The sequence below is a fragment of the Hibiscus syriacus genome, unplaced genomic scaffold (genome assembly GCF_006381635.1).
Source record: "Hibiscus syriacus cultivar Baekdansim isolate YM2019G1 unplaced genomic scaffold, ASM638163v2 tig00013808_pilon, whole genome shotgun sequence".
NCBI lineage: Eukaryota > Viridiplantae > Streptophyta > Magnoliopsida > Malvales > Malvaceae > Hibiscus > Hibiscus syriacus.
The window spans coordinates 467,706-495,233 of NW_024062310.1; the positions used below are offsets into that span (position 1 = coordinate 467,706).

The following is a 27,528-nucleotide window of genomic DNA, read 5'->3' on the forward strand; positions in this document are numbered from 1 at the left end:
TGAATAAACAATTATATTTCATAAGAATTTCCTTTAGTTTATTTTTGGATTGCCCATGTACATTATTGAGAACAGAAGGTACGCGAGTACACTGAGGTTGTGCACAATGCTGTCACCACAGCTCGAATAAAATCCCACTAGGGGCACTGAATATTTGTCCCGAATAACCACTATGGTACGAATGACCACTATGTCCCGAATGACCACTATGTCCCGAAGGACCACTGGTAATCCCTCGACTCTTGGCATGCCAATTATACCTACAACTCTCATATTAAATAACATGGTCTTAATTATAAATCCATTCTCATTGCATATCTCTTTCATCACTATCCATGTAAATACATAAATCACTTCATATGATTATTTCCATTATTTCACATACCTGGAAGAATTATCTGATAAGGGCGTTCAGTCACATAATATCGTGTTAAATCATGAATGAATTATACATGGAATCACTATAACATTAATACACATATATATGTATGCATATGCATGAATATGTAATCATAAATTCAATTATAAGAGATAGACTTATCACAAGTCTTGTCTCAATACAATTCTATCTAAGATAGGCACTCACCTTAGTCTTGCTTTGACTCGATTCTAATCCTTCGATTATTCCGGAACAAGATTACATTCTATATCTACATAGTAATACATTAATACATATCAGTATACTAATTGATATATTCTAAACTATCACTCCTTAGGCTAAAAATAAAGTTATTTTTATCTTTTAATGAAGGTATGCATCGATGCACTCTACAGTGTATCGATGTATTCCTTAACTTGTGCATTGATGCACTACCTGTGCATCGGTACACAAATCCCATTCGATGTTTGTATTTTAAGGGGGTGCATCGATGCACTAATGGCATTCGATGTTCACTTATTTGAGAGTGCATCGGTACATATTGAATGTGCATCGATGCACATAGCCCATAAATGATACTTTGAGCACGAAAATCCCTTCCTAATCCTCTCAACTCTTCATATTTCACCCCTTTTTATATTCTTAACTCTTATACACCTATTTAAACTAGTTAATACCCATTCAATATCTCTTAAACTTCAAAATCCATTCCTCCACATAGAATTTAAGAATCTCACTCAAATTCCCACATGTTCTAAATCTGATTCTAATCCTTCATATCCCTTAATCAAGTTGGTGACAAGTCAAATTCAACTTCCAATTCTCATTATGAACTTTATTTCGAAATTTCATTCAAGAACTCCAAATCTTTAATTCTTCCTACTCCCTTCATCTTGTTGTTTTAAAGCAAATTAAGCTTTCCTTAAGCTTAATTAGCATCTAATGAGCAAAACCAAACATAAATCTCAACTAATAAACAACTAATAAGAATTCTTACCTTTGCCTTGGCTCATACGCACAAAGAAAAAAGGAGGAGAAGAGTTGTCTGGAAGCTTGGATATTTGTTTCCTCTCATACACGTGGCCTCCATATATATCTAACCAAATTAATTATTTTCCTTATAAATGACCATTTTGTCCTTCTATTTCTTCTTCCTTGCAAATTAACTCTATACCAAATTACAATACTATTCAATTATTCTGTTTTAGTCACCAAATTCTGAAGTTTTACAATTTAGTCACTAACCTGGTATTGAGGTCGTTACATTGTTTCCTCCGCGTTAAAGGTTAGATCTTTCTCGACCTACACTCACTTAAAACAGCAAATCAAACTCAAAAGAACACTAGAATAGTGTTGAGATGTACCTTCCCCTCTGATTTCGTTAGCATTTACTCAAAATTGCGTCATCCCTTCTTACTCCATGAAGTATGATACTCCTCGTATTGAACCCTTGTCATTGGAGTTCGTTACGCCACCATACATCGACACTTTCTCACGGCAAAGTCCGATGCCCCTTCTTGCCTCCTCCCTTCTAAGACGAAGGTTGGAGCTTACTTCCCACCTTTCAAATGGGCAGTTTCTTCATGGTTGCCTTATCCCTCAACGTCTTGGCCCCCTTCGACTCTTGTCTACTAGTCTTTGAAGGATTGTTCCTCACTTGAACATCCTCGGCAAGCCCCTGCTTCGACCCTTCTCTTATGATGGTCTCTGAAGCCATGTTCTCTATACAAACATGCTCGACAAACTCCTCAGACATGGCCAACTCCTCCTGCACTTGGCTTCTACTCCCCTTGGCAGAAATGAACCTTATTGAGCCAACTCTCAACGCTCCCTCGATATTGGGTTCGTCCTTCACCTTGGATGACTCAGCTCTCCTCGGGTAATCTTGCAACACTTCTAGCATCTTAAGTCTGCGCCCCCTCGTTTGATCGACTCTTACCCTTCGTCTGCAGCCACCGCTCCCAGTCGAATCTGGCTTCTTTTGGATCGTCTCTGACAATTCCCGCGAACCACCGTGTATTAAAACACCTCCGTCGACAAATTCGTATCGCCGACCAAACTTAACTATTCACGAAATTCATTATTCACGTGAATAGTAACCTCGCAAAAAAATTGAAAAAATTCACAACCAAAAGCTCTGATACTAGTTGTTAGGAAATAACCGAGTAATTTCGCTATAACTAGATTAGTGAGAATGCGAAATAAAAGCAGAAAAATAATGCCCGAAATTGATAACGGAGTTCAGCCAATTATGCCTACGTCTTCGGACTGCTGCATATATTTTACTAAAGAGATAAAATTTTACAAGTATTTACAGAACACTCACAACTCATAAGAAAGCTCTCTAAACTATTTAGTAGTGAGAGAAAAAAATGATTTGAGATGATTTTAAAACTAAATGGGTTAGGGTATTTATAATTAAAGTTTAAAGACTAATCTTATAAATACCTTAAAATATACATGAACTAAAATGTAATTATACCAATACTATTTTCAACAACAACAACAAAAAATGCACCGAATTCTAGAATTTTGGGCGGATATTATGAAGTGTGGGTGTGATAAGCTCCCAACATCGTATTTAGGACCACCCCTCGGTTATTCTCGAAACTCCAAGGAAATTTGGGTCCCTATTATTGAGAAGTTTTACGCTAGGTTTGTCGGATGGAAAGGAAAGCTATTATCTTTAGGGAGAAGGTTATCTCTGGTAAAGTATGTTCTTGTTAATTTACTTTTTATTATTTATCTCTTTTCCGTATTCTTGTAGCTGTTTCAGATAAGCTGAATAAGATCATCGCAAATTTCTTTTGGAGCTTCGGAGCTAGAAGACTCATCCATTGGGTTAAGTGGGAAATCATTTGTAAACCCAGGCTTCAAGAGGGACTTGGAATATCATATTTACGGGTTAAGAATCGGGCACTTTTAAATAAATGAATTTGACGTTTCGAGCGAGAATCTGGCTGTCTTTGAAGGAATGTGGTGGATGAGAAGTACGTGTTGGATCATCAAGATTTGTGTCCAAGTCTGGTTCCATCAAAAAATTCTTCGTGGATTTGGAGGAATATAATAAGCCCTCTTAGTAAAAGGGAGGATATTTTTACAAAGAATTTTCAGTTTTCTTGTGGTGATGGTAGACGTATTAATTTTTTAGATGATTTTTTGACAGACGTTCCATCCCTAAAGGTAGTTTTTCCAAGGATTTTTAGTGTGGTGATCAAGAAATCTGGTAAAATTTCCGAGTTTGGTGAAAGGATTGATGGTGTATAGGTGTGGAAAATAGAAGTTAGAAGGATTCTTTTCGATTGGGAATTATGTATATGGGATGAATTCATGGCCACGATTAATAGAGTTGTTCAAGGGGTAGCGAGGTCGACAAAGTCAAGTGGTTGGGTGAGTCTGATGGGTTTCTGTAGAGTTGTTACTAGCGATGGGGAGTCATTAGATAAGTTCTGGCAGCTTGTTTAGCCTAATTTAGCGCCCTTTTAATGTTGAAGCTTTTATTTGGAAAATTGTCTTGCAAAGAGTCCATACTCTCGTTGAGCTAGAGAGGTGGGGTGTGGTCGAAGTCGGTGCCACTTTGTGTGTTTTATGTCGTAAGGAACCTGAGTCGATCAATCATTTATTTTGACATTGTATGGTCTCTTGAAGGTTATGGCAAAGATGGGTGTTGAATTGGTGTTGTATTCATTTGTCCTGGTAACTTTAAAGACTTCGTTCGTGGATTGAGCAACTTGAGTAAGCAAATTTGGCACTTAAGCGTTCTTCGGAATTTGTTGGTCTATCTGGTTGTTTAGAAATGAGGTTTTGTTTAATCAGAAAGTTTGTTGTGAAAAGCAACTGTATATTTCAACTATGTCCAGAATTTGGTTCTGGGTGAAGTGTTTGTGACTGGATTCGTATCCTTCGTTGCTTGATAATTTCATATGTTTAAGCACAATAGCTTTGAGAAGGCTTGATAGAATGAGTTAAGCTTCCGTCTTCTACGGTTTGCATGTGGTAGAACCATTTTTAGTTAGTGTTTTATGGACCTGTCTCTGGATTTGATTTGAGAAGTTGGTTCCCCAGCATTGTAGCTGGCTGAATTTTCATTGATATAGGCAGTATGCTTTTCGGTGATTTATTGTGGAGTTTAAGGTTCATTTTATTGGTTGTTCATGGGATAATATGCGATTCGGGTGACCATATTTTTTCATTGTTTAGTTTGATTGGGTGGTTACAAATTTCTATTGTGAGTATTGTATTGGATTGGATAGTGTGTATGTGTATGTTTTTTTCCTTAGTTAATTCTTTCATGGTGCACTCTTATTTCTCCATTTAGAATTAGAAAAATATTTTAATGGGACTCATGTTAATATTCTGTTATATATGTATTCTTTTATATACAATACATAACACCCTTTTAAAAAGAAGAAGACAAAAGAAACTGATCAAACCTATTAAGTGAGTAATATATACACTGTGAATACACTGCAATCGAAGTTAACTGCATCGAATTCATAAAATAAATACAAATAAGTAAATTGTGGCGGTGACGAATTTCTGCAAAATCACATTGAATTTCTTTTATCTAAAAGTATAGGGGAAATATTATGAAGAATCTCAATGCCTGACATTTAATATGCCTTCTTCTGGTCGGCGAAGGACAATAAATGTTTGGGATTTAAGTTTATTGGAAAGAGATGACAATGATTTGACAAACGTAGGACAGAAAAGTTTAACAACTCGTCGTGTGTAGTTTGAGAATTTTGAGGGAAAGAAAAAACAACTTTAAATAATAAATTAGAAAAAAAAAATGTAAAATTATATCATTCATATCTCCCATGTTTATGAACCGAGTGATGTTGTTTGACCAAGAGGCAAAACTCATGGAACAAGCATGTTCATGGACTTGACCTTTTCACATGGAGAATTTGAAAGGTCATCTAAATATTAAGGATATATTTTTTTTTGGAAATAAAACTAGTATCTAATCTATTGCTAATATAGATTAGATATTACAAAGATTCATTACGGAGACGATTCTACCAATTCGATTATTTCATTCACAACAAAATTCAAAACATTTTGAAGATGATTCTATCAATTCGATTATTTTATTCTCCACATAATTTAAACCTCTAACATTACTTGAAGAATTTGATGTTTCGTCGTACTACACCAACTTATTATTGACATCATTAGTAATCTCTATAGCAATGAAGTAATCTCAAGCACAGAATTGTAACCTTTGGTACGGTTAACAGACATCATTAGTTTGTAATTTACTAAACCCTTCTTCATATGACACGAGGAATGCGTGTAGTTTATTTTTCTTGTTCTAGTTTGTTGTAGGGATTTGTGTAGTATCTTACATATTTTTGTTGAACGGTTCCAAGTTTTATTAAGTTTTTCAACTGAATTGACCTAATCAATTTGTAGAATTTCAACATCATAATATTTAGTGCCCTGAAAAATCTTAATTTAACATCTCTGTTAGATATATTTGTAGATATACATACACACGCGTATATATTTGACTACTTGATTAGGGACATGACTGAGATAAAACTAGTAACTTCTCGAAAAATTTCTTGTTAGGTGAATGATTTGCTTTGCAGATACCCAGATGTGATGGATGGTTTCAATATGTTTCTGGCGCAATGTGAGAAGTTAGTATCTCCAGAAAAGTTAGGAGTTGGTTTTATATGAAATCATCAGTGTCATTGTTGACTAATCAAGTCCCATTATACAGAGGGATTGCTTGCGGATTTTGTTAGTGAAAGTAAGTACAACTATTTGTTACCCCTTTTATGCTTTATTTAATAGTTCTTCATAGTTTATATGAAGCAGAGCAATCACTGCTACAGTCTTTATTGCATTTGTTGTATTCATGTTAAGCAAAACTGTTGGTGCGTCATAGTTGAACTGGACTGCCCTCTGCCTTTGGTTGAGTTTCAATATATTATTAGAAAGTTGTTATGCTTGCAGAGTACTTGCGGAATGAAGGGCAGGTACCTAGACCAGTTAAGACAGAAGAAATAGATAGAAACGAGATCGTGAAAGGGACAATGGGGTCAAAATAAGAGACCGTGAAACCCGAGAAAGGGATAGACTTGACAAAAGTTCCTTCAGCAATAAAGACGCAGATGGTCACAGGGTTTCTATATTTTTCAGCAATGATAAATACTTTGGAAAACCATTTAATGAACTTGACCTCTCTAATTGTGAACTGTGCACTCCTAGCTATCGGCTTCTTCCAAAGAATGTATGATGTTTTTGCTTCACCCTCAATATTGTTATTTTGATTGTAATGACGTGGTGGTTCTATTATTACATACTTTAGTTATCTAATACCTTGCAGTATCCAACACCTTCTGCAAGCCAGAGAACAGAGCTAGGTTCTGAAGTTCTCAATGATAACTGGGTTTCTGTCACATCTAGGAGTGAGGACTGCTCTTTTAAACACATGCGCAAAAACCATTATAAAGAAAGCCTATTTCGATGTAAAGATAACAAGTTGGACATTCCTCCACTTTTGATTGCATTTTTTCACGTGTTTTTATTTCACTTCAGCTATATTGGGGCCTTTTGCAATTGTTTCTTGGCATCACCAAAACTGTTGTAACTTTACCATTCATGTAGTCCACAGTGCATGCACTTAACTTCACAACCTTTTATGCCTTCGTTAACCGTTTGAAACTAATTTGTGTGATCGTGAGCCTTGTTTTACATTCTTTATTGGAACTATTACATCAATTAATCTCTTGAAATACAATCATACTATATTTACTTGAAGTTAATTTGTGAATTTCTAATACCTTTATTTATGTTGTCAGATTTGAACTGGATATGTTGTTAGAGTCCGTGAATGCAACAACCAAGCGAGTAGAAGAACTATTAGAAAAGATTAATAGTAATTCAACCAAAATAGACAACCCAATTCGCATTGAGGAGCACTTAACAGGTTACAAACTATGAATAAAATATATGCATGTGCATAGTATAACACACCCTTTCCTATTATTCCTGATGGCTATTCTCTAATGGTCGTCACTGCAGCTCTGAACCTTAAGTGCATTGAACGCTTATATAGTGACCATGGACTTGATGTGATGGATGTTTTAAGGAAGAGTGCCCATCTTGCTTTGTCCGTTATCTTAACACTCTTGAAGCAGAAACAAGAAGAATGGGCTAGATGTCGTTCTGACTTTAATAAAGTTTGGTCTGAAATTTATGCCAAGAATTATCATAAATCGCTTGATCACCGTAGCTTTTATTTTAAGCAACAAGACTCGAAGAGCTTGAGCACTAAAGGTATATTCAGTTTTTTCCTTTTGATGAGAAAAATGGATATCATGTTCCCTATTGTTCTTCAAGTGTCGGCGATGTTTGATTGATTTTATTTTGGAACTGAGGCCTAGCATCTCTTTTTGAATTTTCCTTTTTCAAAGTGTTTTGATTATTTAGGATAAAATTGTACTTTTAAAATACTGTTACACTGGAAATTTACTAATTGTAAATTGGTTTATATTTTTGACTCTTTGAATTATTATAAGACTTGTTCTTTTAACTGAATAAGTGTATAACATTTATCTTGAGTATCATCTGTTTTCATTGCCCCTTTTTCATAGTCGGTACATCTCTATTAGCTGAGATCAAAGAAAACGATGAGAAGAAACGCAAAGAGGATGATGTGCTTCTTGTTATTGCTACTAGAAATAAACGGCCTATTATTGCCAATTTGAACTTTGAGTACACTGATATTAAAATTCATGAAGATGTCTATCAGCTTATCAAGTATTCCGGTGGAGAAATGTGTTTAACTGAGCAATTGGATAAAGTAATTAAAATATAGACTACCTTCTTGGAATCCATGCTTGGTGTTCCTTCCCGTAATCAGGGAGCAGAGGACACTGAAGATGTTGTGAAGGCTAAGAACAACAATGTCAAAAGTGGTAGTACCAGTGTTGGTGAGAGTGAAGGGATCCCTGGTGGTGGTGGTGCTATGAATTCCAAACATTCAAATCCTTCTAGAAATAAAGATGAAAGTATTCCGCTAGAGCAATCAAGTTCTTGTAGGTCTTGGTTACCGAATAGGGATAATGGCATTAAGCAAGATGGTTATGCCGATATGGATTGTGTTGGTCATAAGAATGTTTCTTCATGTGATGCTCCTCAACAAGATAAAATGCAGGTTAGTCCATCTAACGACAATGAAGTAGCATGGATCAGTAAACAAGCTAGGTCCAGTGAACAAGTGTTTTCTTCAAATGTATCTATTATTGCAAGAGTGGATCAAAGCAATGGAAGAACTAGCCTAGAGAATACTTCATGTTTTCCTATTCTTCTAAAGCCGTTCATTTTTTATATCAAGCTAGTTGTGCAATTGAATTTTTGGTTTTCCTATAATGTTAGCGAGAAAGCTGAGAAGTATTTTGTTGCAAGGTCATATTGATACTCCGTCCAGACCTGTTAATGCTGCTGTTGAAGATGGAGTTCAATTAAAGTCAAGTAATGAGAATTTACCTTCATCAGAGGTGTGGACAATGCTCATTTCGCTATCAGTTCAAAATTATCCCTGAGATGAGGAACTAATTATGTTGCTTTGCTATTACCTTTTGTAATGTCTCCAATGGTTGATGATCTTTTTATATGGCTTATCCTTTTAGATGTATGCCTAATTACTCATCTACTGACATTCTTTTTTTGGGATTTAATGAATTGTCAGACATGTGACTTTTTGATGGTATAATTTTATAATCATATATTACTGTTAGTAGACGATGTATATAAAAGTAAAGCATTAGCCTACATGTTTTCTGTGACTGCATAGTTCGGATTAAGTTATAGTCAATGAAAAGAAAATTTTAGGTTTTGGATTTTGCTAGTTATTATCTGTCAAATTTTGCTGAAATTTACCTGAAATTTTGCTGAAATTTACATATACTGCAGGGTGTCAGTTGTTCTAGGCCAATCTTATCTGGAAATGGGATTATGACTGAAGGCACTAAAAGTCACAGGTATAACGAAAAATCTTCTGGACAATATAAAGTTGAAAGGGAAGAAGGTGAATTATCCCCTAATGGAGATTTCGAGGAAGACAATTTCACTAATTATGCGGAAGCTGGTTTGGAGAATGCCCAAAAGGTGAAGGATGGTGCAACTAACATACAATACCAGAGACATCGTGAGGAAGAATTGTCCCATAGAGAGGCTGGGGGAGAAAATAGTGCTGATGACGAAGGTGATGAAAGTGCCCAGATGACGTCAGAGGATAGTGAAAATGCTTCTGAGAATGGTGAGGTCTTTAGAAGTGATTTTGGCGAAGGTGAATCAAGGGGAGAGCATGAGGATGATATGGACCATGATGAACATGATAATAAAGTAGGGAGTGAATGTGAGGCTTAAGGGATGGCTGATGCCAATGATGTGGAAGGAGATAGAACATTGTTACCATTTTCTGAATGTTTGCTACTGACGGTAAAGCCCCTTGCAAAGTATGTCCCTTCAACATTACAAGAGAACAAGTAGGATTCACGTGTTTTTTTTATGGAAATGACTCATTTTATGTGCTTTTTAGGCTTCCAAGTAAGTATCATTTTGTTGAAATACTAATAATTTAACTGATCCTAATGGATATTTGTATAGTTTGTTCATCAACTCGGTAATCCCTTTACAATTTCAACAGACATTGTATGAAAGAATACAATCAGCAAAGGTTAATTCATCATTTGTTATAAGAAATGGAGGGCCTCTAGAGATCCAAATCCTACTGAACTCTATGCCAGGTAAAATAGTTTAAATTATGTTGGTGAAGGCAAATATTTAAACAGTGATCATTACTTGTTCCATTTAAACTCTTTTATGATACATGTTTATGAGCGCACTTTACAATTTACTCGATGGCTCTTTTGATAATACAAAATTTGAAGATAATTGTCGAGCTATCATTGGAACTCAGTCATACGTTCTATTCATGCTTGATAAGCTGATATTTAAAATTGTCAAACAGGTAATGCTAATTTCCCCCAACTTTCTCCCTTTCTTTCTCTGTGTTCTGGACCTTATCTTTGCCATCTTTGTGGTGCTTAACTCAGCTTCAAGCCATTGCAAGTGATGAAATGGACAATAAACTTCTTCAACTGTATGTATATGAGAAATCGAGAAAGTCTGGAAGATTTGATGTTGTTTATCATGAAAATGCTTGTGTTCTCCTACATGATGAGAATATATATCACATTGAATGTGTAAGACTTACCTTTTCTTTTTTTCTTCTTGATGGTTTATTTGATCTTTAATATAGAACTCTCACATGCACTCTGCATCTTTTATTTTTCTGTTTGCAGTCATTGAGACCATCTTCTCTTTCCGTCCAGCTTATGGACTCTGGACACGATAAGCCTGAAGTGACGGTTGTTTCCATGGACCCTAATTTTGTAGCATATTTTCATAATGACTTTCTCTCAGTTGTTCCCAAGGAAAAAGAGAAGCTTAGGATTTTCTTGAAGAGGTATATTGACTAAGGCCTATAGACACAGGTGTCAGCATTCACTCCATGAAGTTATCATGATGTATCGGTACAGTGTTTGCAGGAATATCGGCAAATGTGCGGGTGGAGATGATCTATCTTTGACATGGGCGACTAAATGACTTAAAATAGTTAATGGTTTGGAGTGCAAGATTTCTTGCAATTCTTCCAAGGTATATCCAATTAGAAATTCTTTCTCACATTGGTGAAATCTTTTCCCCCTTAGGTTTATTTTCTAGTATATGATAAGTTCAATGCCCGGAATTTGTACCTGGTAGGTCTCTTATGTTTTGGATACTAAAGATTTTTTGTTCCGAGTTAGACGACGACTGGCCTCAAATCAAAAAAGCCAGTGCCATAACTGTTTGTCCTACTGAAAGACCAAACCAACATCTACGGTGTTCATAATATACCGCAGAATCCATTTCACAGCTTGCCAATGCTCCTTTCCAGGATCATGCATATACCTACTCACAACCCCAACTGCCTGTGAAATATCGGGTCTCATACACACCATTGCATACATCAAGCTACCAACAACACTTGCATACGGAACATTTGACATGTATTCCCGTTCTGCATCATCCTTAGGTGACATGGATGCACCGAGCTTGAAATGAGGAGTAAGAGGTGTACTAACTGGTTTTGACTTCTTATTCATGCCAAAACATTTTAGTACCTTCCTCAGATATTCTTTCTGAGACAAACAAAGCCTCCCCAATTTCTTATCCCTTGATATCTCCAAGCCTAGAATCTTCTTCACTTCACCAAGATCCTTCATCTCAAACTCCATGTTCAATTGAGTCTTTAGTTTCACAATTTCTATCTGACTCCTGGAAGCTATCAGCATATCATCAACATAAATAAGAAGATATATATATGATCCGTCTTGTAGCTTGCGTAAATATACACAATGATCATATTTGCTTCTTGTGTACTTCTGCCCTATCATAAACTTGTCAAATCCCTTGTACCACTGCCTTGGAGATTGATTCAATACGTACAGTGATTTTTCTAATTTGCACACCATCTTTTCTTTTTCAGCAACTTTGAATCCATCTGGCTGAGTCATGTAGATTTCCTCATCCAAGTCTCCATGTAAAAATGCAGTTTTTTACATCCATCTGAACTAGTTCCAAATCCAATTGTGCTACCAAAGCCAACAAAATTCTGATGAATGAATGTTTTACAACTGGAGAAAATACTTCATTATAATCAACTCCCTCCGTTTGAGCGTAGCCTTTAGCCACCAATCTTGCTTTGTAGCTGATGTTATTCTTGTCAGGAAATCCATCTTTCTTTGCATATACCCACTTGCACCCAATTGTCTTCTTTCCCTTCGGAAGACTAGCTAGTTTCCACGTCTGATTCTTTTGAAGGGATTGCATTTCTTCATTCATGGCGATCCTCCACTTTTTATGTTCTGAACTTTGGACTGTTTCATTAAAAGTGGCAGGAACGTCATCAATTGCAATTGGTGATGCAAAAGAGACCATATCAGCATAACGAGCAGGTTGTCTAATGGTCCTCTTTCCCTTTCTGAGTGCAATTGATTCATGTTGCAGTGGAGGTTATTGGGTCTGAACCTCTTCTTCATCTGACTCTTCTTCTACCATAGGAGAGTTAACATCAGTTTCTTTATTGGTTGGGACAATTTTGCTTCCTTCAAACTCCACCTGTTTGGGAGTTCCATTTGTCTGCTCCAATTTTTCTGAAGTCACCTTTCTCAACATGGTAGATTCATCAAAGGTAACATCCCTGCTGAAGATTATTTTCTTTGTTTCTGGACACCAAAGACGATAGCCTTTCACACCAGAGGTGATCCCCATAAAGATCGCCTTCTTTGCTCTTAGATCCAGCTTTGACTCCTTAACATGGTAGTATGCAATGGAACCAAACACATGTAAGGAATCATAATCTGTAGCAGGTTCTCCAAACCATTTCTCTAATGGTGTTTTACCACCAATAGCAATCGATGGTAAGCGGTTGACAAGGTGACTAGCATAGACCAAAGCCTCAGCCCAAAATTATTTGCCTAACCCAACATTAGACAACATACACCAAACCTTCTCCACTAATGTTCGATTCATACGCTCTACCACCCCCATTCTGTTGTGGTGTATATCTGACAGTGAAGTGCCAGACAATACATTCTTTTTCACATACTTTCAGAAATGGATCATTTTTGTACCCTCCACCATTGTCTGTACGGAGACGTTTGATTTTTCTGCCTGTTTGAGTCTCCACCATATTTTTCCATTTAAGGAAAAATCCTAGCACCTCATCCTTTGTCTTCATTGTATACACCCAAACTCTCCGGGAAAATATCAACAAATGTGACATAATAGTGTGTTTCTCCCAATGAAGTTGTCTTGGAAGGCCCCCATACATCTGAATAAACATAATCCAAAATACCTTTAGTATCATGGATTGCTGTTTCAAATTTCTCCCTCGTCTTTTTCCCTTTGATGCAATGCTCACAAAAAACTAATTTGCAAGCTCGAACACCCTTCAATAATCCTTGATCTATCAGCAATTTCAAGGATTTTTCACCAACATGCCCCAAGCGCATATGTCATAACCTGGTTGCTTCTGAATCATGTTCATCAGTAGAAGCTGCCACTGCTGCTGTCCCAACAATTGTACTACCCAGAAAGTAATACACATTTTTTCTTTTCCGGATTCCCCTCATTATCACCAGTGCACCAGAGATAATCATCATAATCCCATCTTTTGCCCTCATTTCTAAACCTTTTGACTCTAAGGTTCCCACAGAGATGAGATTTTTCATTAAATTTGGTACATAATGGACACCTGTTAAGGTTCTGATTGATCCATCCTGATTCCTCAAGCGTATTGAACCAATCCCAAGTGTGTCAAGAGGGGAATTATTTGCTGTGTAGATAATTCCACCTTTTAGTTCTTTAAAATCAAAGAACCATTCTCTATTGGGGTCATATGGTGGCTACAAGATGAATCTAACAACTATGAACTGGAACAACTGGTTGATGGGGTAGCAGCGAATGCGAAATCTGAATCTGCATCATCATACTCGACCATATTTGACTCTGAGATAGCCTTTCCCCTTTCAGGTTTGCCTTTATTCTTTAGCCTGGGACATTATTTCTTCCAGTGCCCTTTTTCTCGACAAAAGGCACATTCATCTTTGCTCAATCTGGACTTTGACTTCGATCTCCCTCCCCTTCCTTTATTCTGACTCTTCGAACAACATCTAACAACAAGAGTTTCTACTTCGACAGTTGTGTTTTCTTGTTTGTTTTTCTTTCTCAATTCATAACTATACAAGCCAACTGTTACTTCACTGAGAGACATATCAACCTTCTCATAAAGTAGAGTAGTTTCAAGATACTCAAACTCATCAGGAAGTGATCCCATCAACATCAGAGCCAGATCTTTGTCTTCAAAAGTCACGCCCATATTCATCAGATCAGTCACCAGCTGATTAAAGCTAGTAATGTGATCATTCATAGTGGTACCTGGTATATAGTTGAAGCGAAACAATCTCTTTTTCATGTAGAGCTTGTTCTGACCACTTTTCTTCAAAAATTTCTTCTCCAGTGCCTTCCACAATTTACTTGCAGAAGTTTCCTTAAAAAATGCATACTTCTGCTCTCTAGAAAGACACGATCGAATAGTACCACATGTTAATCTATTGATCATCTTCCATTCTTTCTCCTCAACATCATTTGGTTTCTCTACTTCAATAGCAATGTCTAGACCCTGTTGAAATAGGACATCTAGAACCTCACTTTGCCATATGTCGAAATGAACGGTGCCATCAAAAATCTCCACTGCAAATCTAATATTTGTCACGTCATTTCTTGCCAAAATTAAAGATGAAGAAGTTGTTGACGACAATGTGGATGTTTTTGTGTCGTTTGCCATTTCTGCTACAAATTCTATTTAATAGCTGTCAATGCGGAATGTCAATTAGCCCAAGGAAATTTTTTTCTGATGTGGAAGATCAACCTAAGCCTCAACCACATAGCATACTAAAATAAACCAAGAGCTCTGATGCCAATTGTCTTGTAATTTGGGTTAATTTCCACCAATAACAACAAATTCACCTTGAAAACTATTATCTAGGTGACTAGTGTGAAAACGATTATACTAAAAATCACCCCAAGGTAGATTCTCAGGAAAGAGTGAAGGGGTCACAATGGTCCCTCTTAAAACCCACTCTCTTTAGACAGAACTACCAAGACAAGTAATTTTAATAGGACAATAATTAACAATAACTATACCCGACAATAGCTATTAAATAGACATAAAAGAGAACACCAAAATTTAACGAGGTTATCCCACAAATATAAGCCTTCTTCTATATTAAAGGTTATTTGTACTTTTTCTCTCTCTTTGTAATATTTCTTCTATTAATGAAATTTTATTTTAGTAGTGTTCGATGATGTAGGCATAATTTTTTGTCTAACCTCGTTAAATTTTAGTGTTCTCTTTTATGTCTATTTAATATCTATTGTCGGGTACAATTGTTGTTAATTATTGTCCTATTAAAATTACTTGTTTTGGTAGTTCTGTCTAAGGAGAGTGGGTTTTAAGAGGGACCAGTGTGACCCCTCCACTCTTTCATGGGAATCTACCTTGGGATGATTTTTAGTACAATCGTTTTCACACTAGTCACCTAGATAATAGTTTTCAAGGTGAATTTATTATTATTAGTGGAAATTAACTTGAATTACACAACAATAACCAAGCAACATTTTCAAATGGTAATTCAATCAGACTGCAAAGACAGCAGCGATATCAGAGATTACTCCTGACATATACTTCGTTGGCATAAGTAGATATGGTATGTCCGAATCTGTTTGCTGCTATGTTATGCTTGCTCGGAATCAAAGGACAATAATGAAACATAAAGCAGTTTCTCTTACGAGTTGAAATCTTATGTTTCGTTTACTGCGATATCCGAATTCTACGTTTCATCTGTTGGGTCATGCATTAATTACATACAAACACATGCATTAGTGACCGGAGAAAGAGTCGACAGCGCCAAGCAGTGGAAACCTATTTTCTTTCTAAATGAAATCATGGTTCAGTGTTATAGATATGACCAACCAAATAAAGAAATAGAACAATTGTAAGTTGGTGGTCGTCTACTGTACATAGGATAGGAGGTAACATGATATATTTCCTCTGGTGTATTACTTGACGTAAATGTTCATCATCCATTCATCCATATTTTTTTCCCACGGGAATTCTCTTAATTTGGCTCTTCTGCTTTTGGCTAATATTTAGCTTTTTTTATTCGCATTTGCTGGAGAAGTATATTCATTGCACCAGCTTCAGTGGTAACTAGCAGTAGTGATCACTTTTTATTCTGACCCTCATTTTAAGATCATTTACAAAAATAAAAATAATTTGACACAATAATATTCCACAACAAATATGGATGGTAATTTTATCAGATGGATTGTTTAGTTCAACCCAAAATTTACATGGATCGGGTTGTTCATTTTCTATTCTATTGTTTTTTTATTGATCATGACTTTTCATCTAAATCTAACTTATGAATCACTTTTAGCTGTTATAACTAAAATGTCACCATTAATAGTATCTAACTTTTTATTTAACTGATTTTTTAGAATAATATATTCAAAAAAATTATTGCTTGAATAATACTGTGTAAAAATTATTTCGTGAAATAGAACGAATATTACATTAAACCAAAAGACGTGCTGCCGTCCCAGGCGAAGACGCATTGTTGTCACCCTGCGTCTCCCCGGGATCTTTCAAAAAATTTTATATTACTAAACTAAGTTTTCAGTAAGTTAAAATCAATTTTAATATTTGAATTAAGTGCTCTTCTAAATCGATGACTAAATAATTTTTACTCTAATTTTGTTCATTGTTTTGATAATTTTATTAACTTTGATAATTTTTAATGATGATATATGATTGTATCATATGTTAATAAATGTATAATTTAAATATTTAATTTTTGTAAAAATATTAAGAAAAATCAAAAGCATTAAAATATTAAAAGCAAGTTAAAAATATCCCATGCGCGCGGTCGGCAAAATCTCATGTGTCTCCTTCTCGTGTGACCGAAAAAATCGCATGGCATGTCACTCACGTAGTTGCAATAAGTATAGGGATGGGCATGAGACTCGAACCCGAAGGGTTCCGACCCAAACTGACCCGATCGTGTCGGGTTTTTTTAAAGGTGATGGTTGGGTCAGGTCAGATTAGGGTTTAGGGTGAAAATACCCGACCCGACAAAAAAAAATATAATTTACTTTATATATTTATGAATAATTACAATAATACTCCTATATATTATTTTTCAATTAAATCATTATTTTATTGAATAAAAAATAATATTTTTGTATTATTTCATGTCGGATCGGATTCGGATTTTATCTCAAAAAGTCGGGTCGGGTGGAGGGTATATATTTTTTGGGTCAGGTGAAGGATGAAAATTTTTCAGGTTAGGTCGGGTTGGTTGAAACCCGACCCATGCCCGTCCCTAAGGAGGTATCTAACATTCGAATGATAAAAGTTTAACCCATACCCTATGCTATCCTAACCCATACCCTGTAATAGCAAGTTGAACATTAAAAAATCTTTTCAACTATATATATGTAAGAATGAAATCGAGGCAATTGCAATTCAGAAAATTGATAGAGGGAGTAGAAGCAATTGCAAAGAATATTAACAGAGAGAATATTTCAGAAAATTTGGTGTTTATTTTTATTATTATTATTGCAGAACGAAGGTGAATTATGTTTGAAGAAATTTTATTTGAGGTATTTTACTTTTGATTATTATGTTAATATTATTTTTATAAATATTTATTATTTTTACGATTGTTATTATGTTAATATTATTTTTATATTTTATAATATCAATTTTACGATTTATGATCATAGTGTACCATATTTTTTATTCTAAATACAAATTTTGAATTTGTAGAGAAAATGATCAACATGTTTTTCACGATTGTCCATTATAATGGACATATTATGGAAAATGAGGTCGGAGTTGTTTTACATTCTGAAAGACCTGTAAATATGATGTTCAAAAGGGACATCACATTTGTAGAAATGAAGTAGAGGATAGAAAGGAAAATCCGAGCTACAATTGATGGTTTGAAGTACAAGTTCATGGTATGTCCCAATCCAGTTAGATATGCTGCAGTACCAGTTGAAGTATATGGTGATATTGGAACCATGATTGGATTACATGAGTCAACAAAAATTTTAGTTATTGAGTTATTTGTTGATGTGCGTAAGATATCTAATGTTCCCGAGTCATCAAGAAATGTGGCTGGAGATTAAGATACATCGTACAATGAGCTACCACATTTGTTACAAGCAATGGAGCGATTCATCCCGGGAACCATAATGAAATCTCAAACCATGCCTGCATATAACGAAGAATGTCAACTTGTTCCATACAACCACGATTATCTACTTGGACCATACATTTGTAAAAATTTTGGTACACTATGATCATAAATTGTAAAATTGATATTATACAATATAAAAATAATATTAACATAACAACAATCGTAAAAATAACAAATATTTATAAAAATAATATTAACATAAAAATCAATAGTAAAATATATAAAATAAAATTTCTTCAGACTTAATTCACCTTCATTTTGCAAAAAAAAAAAAGTACCAAACTATTACACTAATTTCAGAAAAAATAACATAAATTTAAACCAATTTACCATATAATACATACTCAAATTAGAATAACAAAATAAAAACACACCAAATTTTCTGAAATGATCCATATGTTAATCTTCATTGCAATTGTTTATGCTCTCTCTATCAATTTTCTGAATTGCAATTGCCCCAATTTCATTATTACATATATATAGTTGAAAGGAAATTTTTTTTAATGTTCAACTTGTTATTACAGGGTACGGGTTAGGATAGTATAGGGGTATAAGTTAAACTTTTATCATTCGAATGCCAACTACCTACTTAGAGATGGGTTTGAGTCGGGTTTCTGCCAACCCGACCAGAAAAATATATATCTTCTATCCGATCTGAAACTGACCTGATTTTTTGAGATAAAATCTGAACTCGATCTGAACCGACCCGAAATAATAAAAATAATATTTTTATTCAATAAAAATAGTGATTTAAATGAAAAAAAATACATAGAGGGTATTATTGTAATTATTTCTAAATATATAAGGTAAAATTATATTTTTTTTCGGGTCGATTCGAGTATTTTCACCCTAAACCTGAATTTAACCCGACTTGACCCGAACCTGATTAAAAAAACGATCCGATCGGATCGGGTTCGGGTCTCATGCTCATCCCTATACCTACTACACCTATATGAGTGACATGTCATGCGACTTTATTGGTCACGCGAGAATGAGACACATGAGATTTTGCTGACCACGAGAGGAGACCCGCGCGTATGTGACATTTTTAACTTGCTTTTAATATTTTAATTCTTTTGGGATTTCTTAATATTTTTTTTACAAAATTAAAGATTTAAATTTTACATTTATTAACATATGATACAATCATATATCATCATTAAAAATTAATAGAGTTAATAAAATTATCAAAACAATGAACAAAATTAGAGTTAAAATTATTTAGTCATCGATTTGAAAGAGCACTTAATACAAATATTAAAATTTATTTTAACTTACTGAAAACTTAGTTTAACAGTATAACAAAATTTGAAAGATCCGTGTCATGCGACTCGCCCATTTGGACGACCATGCGTCTTTGCCTAGAATGATAGGGCGGCAGCGTGTCTTCGAGTTTCATGTAACATTCACTCTATTTTGTGAAATAATTTTTACACCGTATCGTTCGAGCAATAATTTTTTTCCGATTGCATTATTCTAAAAATTCAACCCTTTTTATTTACTATGATTAGGTATTTAATATTTTTTTAATTACACATGTTTAATACAATTGGTTCTTATTTATAATTTTGATGCCATCTAGTTAAAAGAATAATGTGTTAAAAATTCACAAAATAATCATTCATATTTTATGCATGAACATATGTAATTTTTTTTAAAGTGAGGTGTTTAATCACACCAAAAAGAGTAGGTTCCGAATTGTATTATTCAAATAGTTAGGTATACAATTTTATCATTAAAAGAAAGTTAGGTATCACATTGTACATAAATATTAAAATTAAATATTAAAAATATATTTACTTTTGTTTTTAATACAATTCTTAAATTACTTTTGATTTGTACATATCATTTATTAATTAAAAGATAGTGCGTATTTGTACAACTTTCAAATTATTATAATATGATAAATTTGATTGAATTAAGACTTAATCTAACCTACCACTTTCAATTAATTGGAGACAAATATAAATAAATAAAAGGAAAAAGGAGAATAATAGACTGGTTGCTTTTCAAAATTTTCAGGCAATAATGATATGCAGCCACCAACCCCGCACGCCGCACCAATTCCTTTGCCCTTTAAAACTAAAGAATATAATTAAAGTTTCAACTTATATTTAACGAAAATTACAATTATAATTTTTTATTTAGATAATAAATCATATATATTTTTTTCTTAAATATTACTATGTAATTCTGTAATACACAGACGCAATATCTTCTATTTAGGGAGAAAATATTTAAAAGTTTAAGAAAGTGTAAATTTAAAAAATAATAAAAATTACAAATTATCCAGCACTTGTGTAATAATATCAAACTCAAATTATAAATGTATGTTTCTGCAATATTTATAATTCTAGATTGTGATTTTTTTTAATGAACATTTTTATTCATATAATAATAATATAGCAGCCGCAGACAACAACCCCAACTTGAAAGTCAGAATATTGGAAATACGTTTATAATTCCCCCGCACAGCACAGTTCCATTTCCACCAACCCCAACTCCCTTCACCTTCCTTTTCTTCGCTCTCTATTCAGATCCGACCGTCCTCCGTCTCTTGATCCAACGGTCGGCATGGCTCTATCGCAGCTTCTCTCTTCTTCTTCACGCTCCGGAAATCGTCTGAAATCCCTCTCGTCGGCTATCTCCCTCCGCCATCCGATCTCGACGGACACCACTCCCATAACCGTGGAGACTTCCGTTCCTTTCACCTCTCATCAGTGCGAAGTTCCCTCACGCACCGTCCAGACCAATGCTAAGGAGCTTCTCACCTTCTTCCGCGACATGGCATTGATGCGTCGGATGGAGATCGCTGCCGATTCACTCTACAAGGCCAAACTCATCCGCGGTTTCTGTCACTTGTACGACGGCCAAGAAGCGGTCGCCGTGGGGATGGAAGCAGCAATAACTAAAAAGGACAGCATCATAACCGCCTATCGTGACCACTGCACGTTCATCGCTCGCGGTGGGACCCTGCTCGAAGTTTTCGCGGAGCTGATGGGGCGTCAGGCTGGGTGTTCTAGGGGAAAAGGTGGTTCGATGCATTTTTACAAGAAGGATTCGAATTTTTATGGCGGTCATGGGATTGTCGGAGCCCAGGTTCCCTTAGGATGTGGCTTAGCGTTTGCCCAAAAGTACTGTAAAGACGAAGCCGTGACCTTTGCTTTGTACGGTGATGGGGCTGCTAATCAAGGACAGTTGTTTGAGGCTTTGAATATCTCTGCACTTTGGGATCTGCCTGCAATTTTGGTCTGCGAGAATAATCACTGTGAGCAATTTGAATTGGAATGGAATTTTACCGTTTGATAAATTTCAGTATTTCGTGAATTTTGTTTTTGTTTTTTTATTTGATGTAACAGATGGTATGGGAACGGCAGAGTGGAGAGCCGCGAAGAGTCCTGCTTACTACAAACGTGGAGATTATGTTCCTGGTTTGAAGGTGACTTTGTTTGCTGAGAGAACAGTGCTTATAATTTTTTGGCTTATAGTATAAATAAGCCCTTAAACTATGTTTTTTTAACTCCCTAAACTATTTTTTGGTCAAAATAAATCCTTAAATTATTACATTTAACCATTCCAAGTATTGTCATTTTTTCAGTTAGAAAAATTTCTTTTGACACATGTGACACAGAATTAGGTATTTGTTTTGACAAAAAAATAGTTTAGGGGCTTATTTTGACCCAAAAGAAAGTGTAGGGACTTAAAACAAAAAAATACTATAATTTAAGGACTTATTTTTTGTTTAAGCCATTTTTTTGGGTTCTTTAGTAACGTTATTATGATATTAAGTAAATGAGGATTTAGATGCATGCAGTTTTGAAGTGACTACGAGTCTACGACCATTATATGTCATTATAGTGATTAGTGAATGGTAAAAACTGAGAATCATATGTCATTATAGTGATCAGTGAAAGGTAAAAAGGTTTGATAGTTGTGATTTTGAGGCTTTGAGGTATGCGAGAAGCTTCTTCTGCTGGTTTATTGTTTTGTTCTATTGTCCTTTTACACTAGAACTTAAATGTTTGACTGAAGTTTCAAAAAGGCAGAACTCAATGGCTTTTTACTGCTTATACTGTTGGTTCTTAATATTTATGTTTGCTTTCTTCTGAGGTGTTCGTAAGGCTTTGATGCAAAAAAGAATACTTTGTAGTACATCTTTATAGAAAGAAAACTTTTTGTTCAGCTTACGAAGCGTTTTTTTTTTTTGACAAAACATGTCTGCACTTTTATGATAGTCTATTCTTATAATTCCTTTTCCCAAATGGTAGACAAAAATGTACTTTCTATCTTAAATTCTATTTGTCATATGCTTCATATCCTGTAGGTGGATGGAATGGATGTTCTTGCTGTGAAGCAAGCTTGCACATTTGCGAAAGAACATGCCTTGAAGAATGGACCAATTGTAAGTTTATTCATTCAGCTATTAATTATTGTTTTTAAAGTTTTTATTGTGTTCATTTGCTTGCCATTTTTCATATACTAATTTCCCCGTTTTTCAAGATGTGAATCTTCAATGTTTAACTTGAAAAAACAAGATTTTGTTTTTCACTCATCTGGATGTTTGTTTACATTGTTTTTTCTTGCTTATGCCTAAAGCTGTTATAAGCTAATTCTACTATTCTTCTCTATAGTTATTACACTTGGATGGTATTTTTATCATTTCTCCTCTACACTTTGATTATGTACATGCTTCGTTTTAAAACCTTTTCTGATTAAGTGCCCTGCTTCCTGCACCCCGCCGTTCAACTCAATGGTGAAAGGTGTTATTGTTAGGCATGTATTGAGAGCAGCTAATTGGGAAGCGGATGAACTTGCTAAGTTAGGGATAGGTTAAATAGTTAGTGTCATGCTGTTGCAATGGGCTTGTTTTTAGTTTCGGGCTTTTCTTGTTGTAATTGGTGTTATTGAACTCCTGGAGTATTTGGTTTCAAGCAATAAAATAGTTGAGGCACTCTTTTCCTCCTTCCAATGTCCATTGAGCTACACTTGTAGTTAGATGGTTATGAAGGGGGGGGGGGGTTTAATGAGGCCTACTATTTTTATCAAAAAAAAACTTTTTGATTAACTGATATTTGTTCTCAACATTTGAGCAGCAAGCTAGGGAATAGAACTCTCTGTCGGTATACTGTGCTTGCTTCGAAATGTCTTATGCTTGTAATACTTATAATATTGATCCATAAAATTTGGAGTTTGATAATCCATCTTGATGTGTGATACTATTTTAATACTTGTATTGCATTCCAAGCCTTAAGATTGGCAGCCAACTCCTTGACACTGGATTTCAGAAGTAAAATACAGGAGATTTGCACATAACGGATTAGAATATGCAGGAAACTTGTCACCTTTAAAGTTTGGAAACTTGTCACCTTTAAAGTTTAACTTACTGCTCTTGATTGTGGCTTTGAAATTACAAAGAATCAACTTTTAAACCTCATTTTGATCTATCTCTGATTCAAGATGGATAGGACTTCAAATGAGTTGATAAGGATAGAGCTTATCCAGAACAATGTTGGAACCAACTGCTTGAGAAGTTTATCCCAAATTAAAATAAATATAGAAAAGCTTGACAAGTCTTCATGGCTTTAAAGATGCTTTTGAAATCTCTGAAACATGGAAAGTACGCCTAAATGTGTAGTACAGGGTAATCATAACTTTTGAACTTCTTTGGAAACAATGGGCGTCTATGATGTTATGTTACACAAGCTTTTTGGGACTCCAGACTCGTGAATCTCGATTCTCAGTTGCTTGTTGATAGTTCCTTTGATTCCCCTAGGATATTATGGTATGGTAATCACTGAGTGGTTGACAAGTTGTTTTTTGCTAATATTTGATGAAAAGTTGTTTACAAGGACAATCTATTGGTCTGAGATAATAGTAATATGAGACAAAAGCTTAACTCCTATGGGTTTAAAGTATTGGAAACTTCATTCTACAAGATGCCTAACGATATATGACACCTAATTTTGTGAGCTTACAAGTCTTGATAATTGGAGTGGTATTGATGGAATGATTGTAGATTTGCATTCTATCTAATTAGTTGATGAGAAGTATCCATATGCTGCTATTTCCTTTGTGAAATCTCATACTATTTTCTATAATATATTGCATAAGTAATTTATATTAAGCCATGCCTGCTTATATGCAGATTCTTGAAATGGACACTTATAGGTATCATGGACATTCCATGTCTGATCCTGGAAGCACCTATCGAACCCGTGATGAAATTACTGGTGTTAGACAGGTTGATGTTCAATCATGATATACTTTTCCAGGGATTCGTTTCTTAAATGTTATATATTTTATGTTGTATTTTAATCAAGTAATCTAAAACTGACATCCTAGATGTGATGTTTCTAGGAGCGTGATCCAGTTGAAAGAATTAGGAAACTAATATTGTCTCATGACTTAGCTACTGAGAAAGAGTTGAAGGTATTTTTAACTTAAATTTTGAAACTATCAGAATTGAAATCTTGTAAGACTTTTGAAGTGATAGACATTAAAATAATGGGGAAAAAATTCAGGACACTGAGAAGGAAGTAAGGAAAGAGGTAGACGATGCAATTGCTCAAGCTAAGGTAAGAAATTTTTCTGTTGCCTTCATTTTGATTTAGTGATTCTGATTTTAGATGTTTGTATTTATATGTATGTATTTTTTAATTATTTTATTTTTTATAATTTTTTTTCCTAGTTGTCAGCATATATGGTAGGAATGTTTACAATATTGGTTCTTTCACCTTTCTTTGATTCCAGGAAAATCCAGTGCCAGATTCCTCTGAACTCTTCACTAACGTGTACGCAAAAGGTTTGGGTGTTGAGGTATGAAACATTTACCAACTATATGTTATTTTCTTATCTCTATCTATCTTTGCATATATTCCTTGCTTCATCCTATTAGGTATAACTTGTGAATTTCATTAATGAGTGAGCTTTCTTTTTCCTTTTCTTCTTGAAGTAACATTGCTATCAGATAAGAATGGTATCCTTCAAATGTAGAGCTTTATCATCAAGAATCTATTTTGGAAAATTAGTTAATCCAAACTAGTCTAATTGTTAGCCCATTTATTTCTTACCAAGTTCTTCATGCAAAATGGGTAAGAAATTACCTGATGAAAGCCAGTAGTCAAAGGTTTCATGATTAAGTTTGTTTAGTATCCATCATGATGATCCTAGATCCATCATGATTACCCGATGAAAGCCAGTAGGAACCATGACTTAAAATATTTTTGTTGCTTAATCAAGGGATTAATATTTCTTGTGTACTTGCGCCCGAAAGGGAATTGGATTTTGGCCTCATGCTCAAACATTGAGGTTAATACATAGGAATAGGCGTGGCGTGGCCATCACCATATAAAATTTTCAAACATCTGAAAAAATTCCACAAACCTACTTAAGATATTGTTATCAAAATTTTCTGGCTGAGTCAAACATAGGGGAGTTTAGATTGGAGTAGACTGTATACTTCGCAAGAATTCTAGTTGAACTAAACCTTCAGTAGTTGAAATGATTTCAGCCAACTTTGGATTTTTACTAGAGTTCCTGTTATTCAAGGCTATGAACATGGCAAAAATCACGGTTAGACTCACCTAAAGAACCTTACTTGAAGGTTGACTGGTTGAATTAGAACTTGGATAATGAGTTAGTTAAATGATAAGAGTTTTAAGCTGGTTCTGATGGTCTTCCACTTATGAGAGTTTTAACTCAATTAAAGGACATCTCCTTAATCAGATCTACCATGAAAATCATATATTTATATAGTAGTAAATGTACAAGAGGAAATATGCAGGTAATTTATAGGAACATGCTAACTTGCCCTTGCACGCTTGATTGCCTAAAAGGTATAGGGATTGGCATCACTTTCTTGCTTAGTGTTAAGACTTTTTTCGGTGTAAGAATGGAGCAACCTGAATTTACCAGGATCCGGTACCTTTAGCATTATGCAAGGTGGACTAGGATTGCATCTTATGGAACTGAACTAAAACCTCGAGAGAGGCAATGCCGGTATAAAAAAGTTGTAGTAAAAGCACTTGCTATTTCAAAAAGAAGGAAAACATATTACATCTATTCTGAGAGTGCTAAAAGTGCGTTGTACTTTCTGACTGCACACGGGCATCACCTGGACTATCTAGTACTGTCGGTTAGAATTCAAAGGTAGATTTGTGGTTATGAAAAGAGATTTCAAGGCTATTGCATGTCGAGGGTTCCATCTACAATATTAAAACGTGATTCCCAGTCTTGTCACTAACATGAAGATAAAAGTAGAACTGTTAGATTTGTGTCATTAACTGAATTTGCTTAGCCAAGCTGTTTGACTTTAGGACATTTATTAATTCTGTCTCTGTTTATATATATGCATGTATGTATGTATGTATGTATGTATGTAATGTTGCATGGAGCATGAAATTATCTTGTTGAATCAATTGGATGCAGCGGCTCATATAGCCCTTTCTTTTTTTAACTGCAGTCTTTTGGAGCAGATAGGAAAGAAGTAAGAGCTACACTTCCTTAAAGAACTGTTGGGAAGCTAATTCTTTTTGAGTTTTACCGACCATCAATCTTGGAAGAAAGAACAATAAAGAAGCAAAAGAAAAAAGGCTGAACAGCTACAGGTTTGATTTTGTTGTATCTGTATGGAATACTTGATTAGATTATGGGGCAGAATTGTTCCAGTTTAGGCGTGTGCAGAACCCGTGGGTTTAACTTTAAGCCCATGGTTTTACGTTCCTATGATTTCATTGGTTGCTGATTTGCTCTGACCAACCCATGGATAAATTCATTTCTTGAAATTCACAAGAGCTTTAATGCTCGATAACAAAGTTCATCAAGTATCTTCTATATAGTTTTGTCCATGGATGAATGATCATCAAACCCCGACTTTTTAGCATTTATGGATGGATGAATGTCGTTAATAATATTGGATAAAAAGTAATAATTTTTCTCTTGTAATGCAATCTATTTCCATGGATTTTTTTTGAATGGGTTGTACTTTTTATCGTAAATTCTAAATTATTTTGCAGATGGCCTAATGAGCTAATCTTTTAACTCTTCTAGCCTATTGGCCAATTTTTCCGGTTCTGCATACCAAATTTTAGAGTAGGTTCGAGGCGGGTGAAAATATGTCACTTCTCAGGCAGTCAAAAATTTACCCACCCCTTCCGTTTCCACCCATACTCTCAACCAATGCCTATTATGACAGCCATTTTAATTTGATATATTTTCAAAATGGTCACTTTCATTTCATTTCTATTCCCTTTTGGT

At 34.8% G+C, this 27,528-nt stretch overlaps 1 protein-coding gene and 1 pseudogene across 1 annotated transcript; both read left to right on the top strand.

The window, feature by feature from the left end:
• The first annotated feature begins 2,178 nt into the window (after positions 1-2,178).
• Positions 2,179-15,807, top strand: LOC120206468 (annotated as a pseudogene).
• Positions 15,808-20,766: 4,959 nt separating this feature from the next.
• On the top strand, positions 20,767-26,944 carry LOC120206499 (pyruvate dehydrogenase E1 component subunit alpha-2, mitochondrial-like). The gene is made up of 8 exons (XM_039206134.1): positions 20,767-21,541; positions 21,633-21,712; positions 22,598-22,675; positions 24,419-24,514; positions 24,631-24,702; positions 24,795-24,848; positions 25,024-25,089; positions 26,735-26,944. The coding sequence occupies exons 1-8, from the start codon at positions 20,848-20,850 to the stop codon at positions 26,777-26,779; spliced, it is 1,185 nt and encodes a 394-aa protein (XP_039062065.1). The 5' UTR covers positions 20,767-20,847; the 3' UTR covers positions 26,780-26,944.
• The last annotated feature ends 584 nt before the right edge of the window (positions 26,945-27,528 follow it).